The 10,869-nt window shown below is 40.0% G+C and overlaps 1 protein-coding gene across 1 annotated transcript; it reads right to left on the bottom strand.

Moving 5' to 3' along the window:
- Positions 1–350: 350 nt before the first annotated feature.
- Positions 351–10,496, bottom strand: LOC149975393 (uncharacterized). The gene is made up of 2 exons (XM_090207095.1): positions 8,888–10,496; positions 351–3,276 (listed from the first exon to the last, which is right to left on the bottom strand). Exons 1-2 carry the CDS (start codon positions 8,988–8,990, stop codon positions 1,862–1,864), a joined length of 1,518 nt encoding a protein of 505 aa, XP_090063221.1. The 5' UTR covers positions 8,991–10,496; the 3' UTR covers positions 351–1,861.
- Between the last annotated feature and the right edge of the window lie 373 nt (positions 10,497–10,869).

Genomic DNA, 10,869 nt, shown 5'->3' with positions numbered 1-10,869 from the left:
CAATTTCACAACGGAATTGATTACAATTTATAACCGTCGTGTCTCAAAACTGGGAGTAGAAGAAAGAGCATGTAATTCACCCGACATTTGTTCCTCAAGACAGTAACACAACGACACAAGGATAATTGTAAGCATCAACATTTTTGAAAACGTTAGTAATTTTACATGGTTGTTATATTAATGATCAGTTTCCGTTAATGTCGCAAACTATTATTTTCTCTAGGCTAACATAAGAAACTCTGCCTGGATACTTGCATGCTAGCTAACATTAACTCTAACTTAGCTGCTCTAGCCTACTATGGTCCTGTCCATCTATCCAGGGTAAACAAAGCGGCAATGTTGTGTATTGTATATACAGTATTTCACTAAAAACAGTTTAATTCATTTAATTATACACATGAGAAAAAAAGGTTGCCCAGCACGAATTCATGTACAAACATTATTTTTCATTACATTCTTGTCATTTAGCAGATGTTTGTATCCAGAGTGACTTACAGGACAAATAAGAGTTAATTGGCTTGCTCAAGGGCACAATGACAGATTTTTCACCTAGTCGGCTCGGGATTCAAACCAGCAACCTTTCAGTTACTGGCCCAACACTCTTAACCGCTGGCTCCCTGCCAGATCAATTAACTTCAATACAGTTATTCAAATACATTCATCATCAATGACTAAAATAATCCACATAATTTTCTATTTTGTGAAGTGCACCATTTCCTCCTGTAGCCACGCACCCCCACAACATGATGCTGCCCCCCCCCCCCGTGCTTCACGGTTGGGATGGTGTTCTTCGGCTTGCAAGCCTCACCCTTTTTCCTCCAAACATAATGATAGTCATTATTGCCAAACAGTTATATTTTTGTTTTATCAGAACAGAGGAAATTTCTCAAAAAAGTACAATCTTTGTCCCCATGTGCAGTTGCAAACCATAGTCAGGTTTTTTTATGGCTGTTTTGGAGCAGTGGCTTCTTCCTTGCTGAGCGGCCTTTCAGGTTATGCCGATATAGGACTCATTTGACTGTGGACAAAGATACTTTTATACCCGTTTCCTCCAGCATCTTCACAAGGTCCTTTGCTGTATGTTCATCTCTAGGTGACAGATGGCTGCGTGGTCCCATGGTGTTTATACTTGCGTACTATTTTTTGTACAAATGAACCTGTTACCTTCAGGCGTTTGGAAATTGCTCCCAAGGATGAACCAGACTTGTGGAGGTCTACAATAGTTTTTCTGGGGTCTTGGCTGATTTCTTTTGATTTTCCCATGATATCAAGCAAAGAGGCACTGAGTTTGAAGGTATGCCTTGAAATACATCAACAGGTACACCTCCAATTGATTAAAATGATGTAAATTAGCCTATCAGAAGCTTCTAAAGCCATGAAATCATTTTCGGAAATTTTCCAAGCTATTTAAAGGCACAGTCAACTTAGTGTATGTAAACTTCTGACCCACTGGAATTGTAATACAGTGAATTATAAGTGACATAATCTGTCTGTAAACAATTGCTGGAAAAATGACTTGTGTCGTGTACAAAGTAGATGTCATAACCGACTTGCCAAAACTATAGTTTGTTAACAAGAAATTTGTGGAGTGGTTGAAAAACGAGTTTTAATGACTCCAACCTAAGTATGTTAACTTCTGACTTCAACTGTATAGGATTACAATAGAGCATTCTACGCTTTCTTCATTTGATCCAATTCAAAGTTGCCAATTATTTAATGACATGACAATTAAGTGGAGTGTCTAATCTTAGCTGGTCTGAGAAAACTGATGAGGCTTCTCTCCTTCATGTATACCTTGGTGTCTTTTGAAATGACCCAGTTGAGAGAAACTCTTTCCACAGTCAGAGCAGGAGTAAGGCTTCTATCCTGTGTGTATACGTTCATGTTGTTTTAAGGTGCCCAGTCGAGAGAAACTTGCCCCACAGTCAGAGCAGGAGTAAGGCTTCTCTCCTGTGTGTATACGTTCATGTTGTTTTAAGGTGCCCGGATGAGAGAAACTCGCCCCACAGTCAGAGCAGTAGAAAGGCTTCTCTCCTGTGTGTATACGTTCATGTCTTTTTAAGTCACCCAGTTGAGAGAAACTCTTTCCACAGTCAGAGCAGGAGTAAGGCTTCTCTCCTGTGTGTGTTCTTTGATGAACTATTAGCTCATTTGATGTTGTGAAGCATTTTACACAGTCAGAGCAGGAGTAAGGCTTCTCTCCTGTGTGTATACGTTCATGTTGTTTTAAGGTGCCCGGATGAGAGAAACTCACCCCACAGTCAGAGCAGGAGTAAGGCTTCTCTCCTGTGTGCATACGTTCATGTTGTTTTAAATTACCCAGTCGAGAGAACCTCTTTCCACAGTCAGAGCAGGAGTAAGGCTTCACTCCTGTGTGTGTACGTTCATGTTGTTTTAAGGTGCCCAGTCGAGAGAACCTTGCCCCACAGTCAGAGCAGGAGTAAGGCTTTTCTCCTGTGTGTGTTCTTTGGTGAACTTTTAGCTCAGTTGATGTTGTAAAGCATTTTACACAGTCAGAGCAGGAGTAAGGCTTCTCTCCTGTGTGTGTTCTTTGGTGAACTTTTAGCTCAGTTGATGTTTTGAAAAATTTTACACAGTCAGAGCAGGAGTAAGGTTTCACTTCTGTATGGATACGTTCATGTCTTTTTAAGTGGCCCAGTTGAGAGAAACTCTTTCCACAGTCTGAGCAGAAGTAAGGCTTCTCTCCTGTGTGTATACGTTCATGTTGTTTTAAGGTGCCCAGTCGAGAGAAACTCGCCCCACAGACAGAGCAGGAGTAAGGCTTCTCTCCTGTGTGTGTTCTTTGGTGAACTATTAGCTCAGTAATTGTTGTGAAGCATTTTACACAGTCAGGGCAGGAGTAAGGCTTCTCTCCTGTGTGTATACGTTCATGTTGTTTTAAGTTGCCTAGTTGAGAGAACCTCGCCCCACAGTCAGAGCAGGAGTAAGGCTTCTCTCCTGTATGTGTTCTCTGATGAACTTTTAGCTCAGTTGATGTTGTGAAGCATTTTACACAGTCAGAGCAGGAGTAAGGCTTCTCTCCTGTGTGTATACGTTCATGTTGTTTAAAGGTGCCCAGTCGAGAGAAACTCGCCCCACAGTCAGAGCAGGAGTAAGGCTTTTCTCCTGTGTGTATTTTTAGGTGTATTTTTCGTTTTGATAGAAGTGGAAAAATCTCCTCACAATGTGGGCAGTGGTGAGACCTCCTAGCTCTGTGATCTTCCTGATGTTGCTCTCTGGATGTAGAGAATGTAGAGAATGTCTCAACGTGGTCTCCTGTGTGAACAACACCAGAAGAACCAGTCAGTTGGTGTGATATACATGTTAATCAAATGTTTATTATGAAGCCCTTTTTACATCAGTTGTAACAAAGTGCTTTATAGAAACCCACCCAAATTCCCCAAAGAGCAAGCAATGCAGATGTAGAAGCACAGTGGCCACAAGAACTCCCCTAGAAAATAGGAACCTTGGAAGAAACAGAGAGGAACCAGGCTCAAAGGGGTGGCCAGACCTCTTCTGGCTGTACCGGGTGACATACAGTTGAAGTCAGAAGTTTACATACACTTAGGTTGGAGTCATTAAAACTCATTTTTCAACCACTCCACAAATTTCTTGTTAACAAACTATAGTTTTGGCAAGTCGGTTAGGACATCTACTTTGTACATGACACAAGTAATTTTTCCAACAATTGTTTTCAGACAGATTATTTCACTTATAATTTTCTGTATCACAATTAGTGGGTCAGAAGTTTACATACACGAAGTTGACTGTGCCTTTAAACAGCTTGGAAAATTCCAGAAAATTATGTCATGGCTTTAGAAGCTTCTGATAGGCTAATTTACATAATTTGAGTCAATTGGAGGTGTACCTGTGTATTTTAAGGCCTACCTTGAAACTCTCTGCCTCTTTGCTTGACATCATGGGAAAATCAAAAGAAATCAGCCAAGACCTCACAAAACAAATTGTAGACCTCTACAAGTCTGGTTCATCCTTGGAAGAAATTTCCAAACGCCTGGGCGTTTGTACAACGTTCATCTGTACAAACAATAGTACGCAGGTATAAACAGCATGGGACCACGCAACCGTCATACCGCACAGGAAGGAGATGCGTTCGGTCTCCTAGAGATGAATGTACTTTGGTGCGAAAAGTGCAAATCAATCCCAGAACAACAGCAAAGGACCTTGTGAAGATGCTGGAGGAAACAGGTACAAAAGTATCTATATTCACAGTAGAAAGAGTCCTATATCGACATAACCTGAAAGGCCGCTCAGCAAGGAAGAAGCCACTGCTCCAAAACCACCATAAAAAAAAGCCAGACTAAGGTTTGCAACTGCACATAGGGACAAAGATTGTACTTTTTGGAGAAATGTCCTCTGGTCTGATGAAACCAAATGGAACTGTTTGGCCATAATGACCATCGTTATGTTTGGAGGAAAAAGGGGGGGGGGGGGGGGTTGCAAGCTGAAGAACACCATCCCAACCGTGAGGAACGGGGGTGGCAGCATCATGTTGTGGGGGTGCTTTGTTGCAAGAGGGGCTGGTGCACTTCACAAAATAGATGGCATCATGAGGGAGGGAAAATGATGTGGATATACTGAAGCAACATCTCAAGACATCACAGTCAGGAAGTAAAAGTTTGTTCGCAAATGGGTCTTCCAAATGGACAATGACCCCAAGCATACTTCCAAAGTTGTGGCAAAATGGCTTAAGGACAACAAAGTCAAGGTATTGGAGTGGCCATCACAAAGCCCTGACCTCAAACCTATAGAACATTTTTGGGCAGAACTGAAAAGTGTGTGTGCGAGCAAGGAGACCTACAAGCCTGACTCAGTTACACCAGCTCTGTCAGGAGGAATGGGCCAAAATTTACCCAACATATTGTGGGAAGCTTGTGGAAGGCTACCCAAAATGTTTGACCCAAGTTAAACAATTTAAAGGCAATGCTACCAAATACTAATTGAGTGTATGTAAACTTCTCACCCACTGGGAATGTGATGAAAGAAATAAAAGCTGAAATAAATCATTCGCTCTATTATTATTCTGACATTTCACATTCGTAATATAAAGTGGTGATCCTAACTGACCTAAAACACAATTATTAACGTCTTTTTGCAAATGTCTGCTGATTGTCTGCTTAATGTCTACTTAATGTCCGAATGTGTGAATATAAAACCAACTTTACTTTAAGACAGGGAATCTTTACTAGGATTAAATGTCAGGAATTGTGAAAAACTGAGTTTAAATGTATTTGGTGTATAAGGTGTATGTAAACTTCCAACTTCAACTGTATGTATTCATGTCAGTAGGCTGTGCAATACAAAAGGGGAATAAAACTATTCTAAAAGTGGGTTAAGAGTTGAAAGCTAAAAAATAGTCAAAAGTCATGAAAATGTTGTTATATCATCCTCCACTCACTATCACAAGGGTTAGTAACTACACAGACTCATTTCATAGAACTTAAAAAAAAACTGGCAGTTTATCTACTTCACTTCTTTAGGCTATCCTCTGAGCACTCCAGATAGCTCAGTTAATAAAACAAATGCTGACAATACTGGTGTCATCCCTGCAAGACTCCGTAGCATGAAATAACATTACCTTTTCATTTAAACAGTTCACCATCAAACAGTTCTACTGCAACTTTTCATGCCCAGAGGGAAGTTGAAACGAACAACACAAGCTTTGTTGTGCAGTGTGGAGTTTCTCAGCGATGTGTGATGTCAGAACTACAGAATTCAACCTAGCAATAGACTGGGTCATGTCATGACTTGCCCTTTTGGGTGAGGATCATAGGCGCCAGATCCCATCACCCTTTACCCTCCCCTCTTTCGCTCTCTCCCACCAGTTTTATGGTCCTCTTAACATGTGTCTTGAGGTCGACATAAATTCTTACTGACCTCCAGGCATTGACCTGGAAATTCTCTGATGACGTCAGACTCATTCTGAACAGGTTGCAGCCTACCAGGATACTTGGTTTTCCTTCCCTTGGCATGTGCGCTTGTGTAAGCAAACGTACCACGGAACATTTAATGAGGATTTATGCTGGGATAACTTAAAACTTGTTAGGGTGTCCTGTCTACGGGACAGTTGTTACTCAATTAGCATAATGTGTTAACGTGTTTTTTAGCGTGGGGGGGGGTGGGGGGGGGGGGGGGTGTAGGTACATATAGGTGTCTTATATGGGCAGAAAGCTTAAATTATTGTTAATCAAACTGCATTGTCCAATTTACAGTAGCTATTACAGCGACAAAAATGCCATTATATTGTTTGAGGAGAGTGCAGAACAACAAAACACTATTTCCACCCCGACAGGTTTGATACATTCACATCTGAAGGTAAAATATTGACTTACATTCCGAAATCTTGCTCTGATTTGTCATCCAAATGGTCCCAGAGATAACACAGTGTTGTTTGGTTAGATAAAATCATTTTTCATATCCTAAAAAAGGTCCATGTAGCATGCACGATCGATTTTGTATTTCCCCTCATTCAACTTGCAAAGAAAGAAATCTGTGAAAATCAAATGCTAAAACGTTGTTTCAACCAGTTAAATTACATTTGTGCTTATTCCTCAGACACTCGAGAAAGTAACCAGCCTTTGTTAAATCAGTCTGCATTCAGTCAATCCACTGGGAAACCAGTTTTAGCCAGGATGGCATCATGGCCATACGGCATCATTGCAAGCCGATGACACGGTTGGTGTTCACTTGATTGACTGTGTCTTTGTCAAATTACCACCTATCGTTTTGAAACCAAGCTAGCTAGATAGCCAATAAGCTGTGCTTTACGAGAGCAGGTGGAAACCCTTTGTCCGTCACACAATCTTTCAGCTAGCACGCCAGGAGGCTAGTTCCGTTTGGACATTAATGCAAGAACATGTCAAAGCGCGTTACGCATATCTGTGAGTTATGAAAACGAAGTGTTTTGCAAATTTTGAACTTACAATATGGCTACTAATACTGGAAAAGCTCAATAAAAATCCAGGTATACAGATTGTGGACGATATTCTAGCAGAAATCTATCGGGAAAATAGACGCCAACGTTACCTGAGACTGGTAAGTGAAATACGAGTCTTTATATTCTTTTATATTGTAAATCCAAAAGCCACAACATGTCAAAGTCAACATCCAATACACATTGGGCTCCCGACTGGCGCAGTGGTCTAACACACTGCAGTACCTGGTTTGAATCTAGGCTGCATCACATCCGGCTGTGATTGGGAGTCCCATAGGACAGCGCACAATTGGCCCAGCGTCTGGGTTTGGCCGGGGTAGGCGTCATTGTAAATAAGAATTTGTACTGACTTGCCTAATTTAAATAAAGTTTAATATAAAAAATAAACAAATAATTGGTACACACTTCACCAGTGTTCACCACTCTATATAATATATGTTTATATTTATGGTAATACGTGGTAATAATATATGTTTATATTTATGGTAATACGTGGTAATAACATGTTTATATTTATGGTAATAAGTGGTAATAATATATGTTTATAGATGTGTTGTTGTATATTTGATGTATTGCTAAAATATAGGTTCAATGAAATAAGCTCTAAACTTGAATTCTTACTGATTTTTTTGTGTGGTAAAGACTGACTTCAAAGAGACCACATTCAAGTCCTCCATCCCCCACTTAGTCTGACTACTGCTCTCCCATCAATCCAGAGAACGGACTTCCAGAAATCTTCAGGTTTGTCCAGGTGGTCTCTGGCAAAGTTAAGACGGGCAGTTTGGTTCTTGTGTGACAGCAGAGGCTTCTTCCTAGCAACCCTCCCATTTGGATTCAGTGTTCTTACTGTTGAAGCACAGTTACCTGAGACGCAGCAAGGGAGGTTTGCAAATCTCTAGATGTTATGTTTGGGTTGGCTTTTACCTGATTTATTATTGTTCTTGTGGCTCTTAGGGATATTTTGGAAGGGTGTCCACTTCTAGGCCGAGTTGCTGTCATGTTAAATGCTTTCCATACGTAAATTGTTTGCCTCACAGTGAACTGAAGGAGCTCAAATCTTTTTGAGATGATTTTATAGCCTTCCCCAGAATGATGTGTTCCAACTACCCTCGTCCTGTTGTCCTCTGAGATATCCTTTCCTCTCGGCATGTTGTGCTTTGAATTCACCTGGATGGGTAACACAAAACTGACCAGGTTTCTTACCTCTGTCAGAGTCCCGCACAAACTCTTTCCTAACGATCTCTCCTTTGATTGGTTCATTTGGTACCCAATTATTTACCCACCTGAATCTACTTAGCTACTTGATTTAACCAATGCAACTTGGGGTTCACTTATTTTTGCACCTGCACTAATTCCTTTTTAATATTATTTTTCCACTACACACATGATTTCCTCTACACCAACATATGGTATTGGTATTAATAAACCTGTTATGTCAGATCAAAAGACTGGTTCTGATTAAATGAAGACTTCATGGTAAAAACAAAAACATATCTAATTGCACAAGAGGTTCACAGACTTTCAAGCAGCACTGTATATATTTGCCACTGCTCGACTAAAAAAAGCTTGGTCGACCAACATCTATCCACCAAACAATCGACCAGTTGACTAAATGGGGTCAGCTCTAAAAGTTGTTCAACAGTCGAGGGCAAAAAATGGGCATAAGGGGTGAATATTATGAGTCATAATCAATTATCATCCTCCCTCACTATCACAACGGTTAGTAACTACAAACTCATTTCATAGAACTTCAAAACACTGTCAGTTTATCTACTTCACTTCTTTAGTCTCCTCTCTGATCACTCCAGATAGCCCAGTTGTTCAGGGATGTGTGATGTCAGAATTACAGAAGTCAACCTATCAATAGACTGGGTCATAACTTATGGAAGTCTAATTTATGAAGATAACTTATAGATAGATAGAACCTGCTCTTACCATGATGAACAGATTTCCCAATCGTCTCCTCCTCTTCTTCATCTTTAATGTTGGCATTCAGCTCCAGTGTTTGACTGCAGTCTTCCAGCTTCACTGATGTCATCGCTGGATCCTGCAGTGCAAACTGGGCTCCACTGTCACAATCAGGACCCAGTGACCGTAGGTTTGGATTCAGTGTGGAAGGAGAGAGGCAGGCTGGGTTTGTCCTCACTGTTGATGTTACAAACCTCAGATTTAATCTGAGTTGGCCAGTAGTAATAAAGAGAAACGGACACAAAAGTTAGTCTTAAATTCTGGCACTTTCTTTATTCTCAAACTATATTAGATCAGGTACCTAAGCATTGACAAACCATTCAATTCATTTCAAATTAGACAAGGTTCACACTATAAATTAGTCTACACAAGTCTACAGATTTCCTAAATTCACACACAGAGCATTCAGAAAGTATTCAGACCCCTTGACCTTGATTGGCGAGGGGGAATTGTTTTCCCCCTCGCCAATCTACAGACGATACTCCATAATGACAAAGCAAAAAAATGTTTTTACAATTTTTTGCAAATGTATTAAAAATGTAACTGAAATATCACATTTACTTACGTATTCAGACCATTCACTCAGTACTTTTTTGAAGCAACTTTGGCAGCGTTTACAGCCTCAAGTCGTCTTGTGTATGACGCTACAAGCGTGGCACTAGAGGTCGACTGACTAATCGGCATGGCCGAATAATTACGGCCGATTTCAAGTTTTCATTACAATTGTAATCGGCATTTTTGGACTGATTACATTGCATTCCACAAGGGAACTGCGTGGCAGGCTGACCACCTGTTACACGAGTGCAGCAAGGAGCCAAGGTAAGTTGCTAGCTAGCATTAAACTTATTTTATAAAAAACAATCAATCTTCACATAATCACAAGTTAACTACACATGGTTGACGATATTACTAGGTTAACTAGTTTGTCCTGCGTGGCATATAATCAACGCGGTACCTGTTAATTATCATCGAATTACAGCCTACTTCGCCAAATGGGGGATGATTTAATTAACATAAGCGCATTTGCGACAAAAGCACAATCGTTGCACGAATGTACCTAACCATAAACATCAATGCCTTTCTTAAAATCAATACAGAAGTCAATTTATTTTTAAAAATTGCATATTTAGTTAAAATAAATTAATGTTAGCAGGCAATACTAACTAGGGAAATTGTGTCACTTCTCTGGCGTTCATTGCACGCAGGGCCGTTTGGGCCGTCTGGCTCGTTGCAAACTAATTTGCGAGAATTTTACGTAATTATGACTTAACATTGAAAGCTGTTCAATGTAACAGCAATATTTAGACTTAGGGATGCCACCCGTTAGATAAAATACAGAACGGTTTCGTATTTCACTGAAATAATAAACGTTTTGTTTTCGAAATGATCGTTTCCGGATTTTACCATAATGACCAACGGCTTGCATTTCTGTGTTTATTATAATTAAGTCTATGATTTGATAGGTCAGTCTGACTGAGCGGTGGTAGGCAGCAGCAGGCTCATAAGCATTCATTCAAACTTTACTACGTTTGCCAGCAGCTCTTAGCAATGCTTGCTTCACAGCGCTGTTAATGACATCAAGCCTATCAACTCCTGAGATTAGGCTGGCAATACTAAAGTGCCTATTAGAACATCCAATAGTCAAAGGTATATGAAATACAAATGGTATAGAGAGAAATAGTTGACGCGTCATAATTCCTATAATAACTACAACCTAAAACTTCTGAACTGGGAATATTGAACCACCAGCTTTCATGTGTTCTCATGTTCTGAGCAAGGAACTTAAACGTTAGCTTTTTTACATGGCACATATTGCAATTTTACTTTCTTCTCCAACAAAGTGTTTTTGCATTATTTAAACAACATTGAGCATGTTTCATTATGTAGTTGAGACTAAATATATTTTATTTATGTATTATATGAAGTTAATAAAAGTGTTCATTGTTCAT

Source organism: Oncorhynchus mykiss, chromosome 18, assembly GCF_057628025.1.
Source record: "Oncorhynchus mykiss isolate SJ-2025 chromosome 18, ASM5762802v1, whole genome shotgun sequence".
Taxonomy (NCBI): Eukaryota; Metazoa; Chordata; class Actinopteri; order Salmoniformes; family Salmonidae; genus Oncorhynchus; species Oncorhynchus mykiss.
Note: the sequence above shows the minus strand (reverse complement) of the source record. Positions and strands in the feature narration are given on the sequence as shown.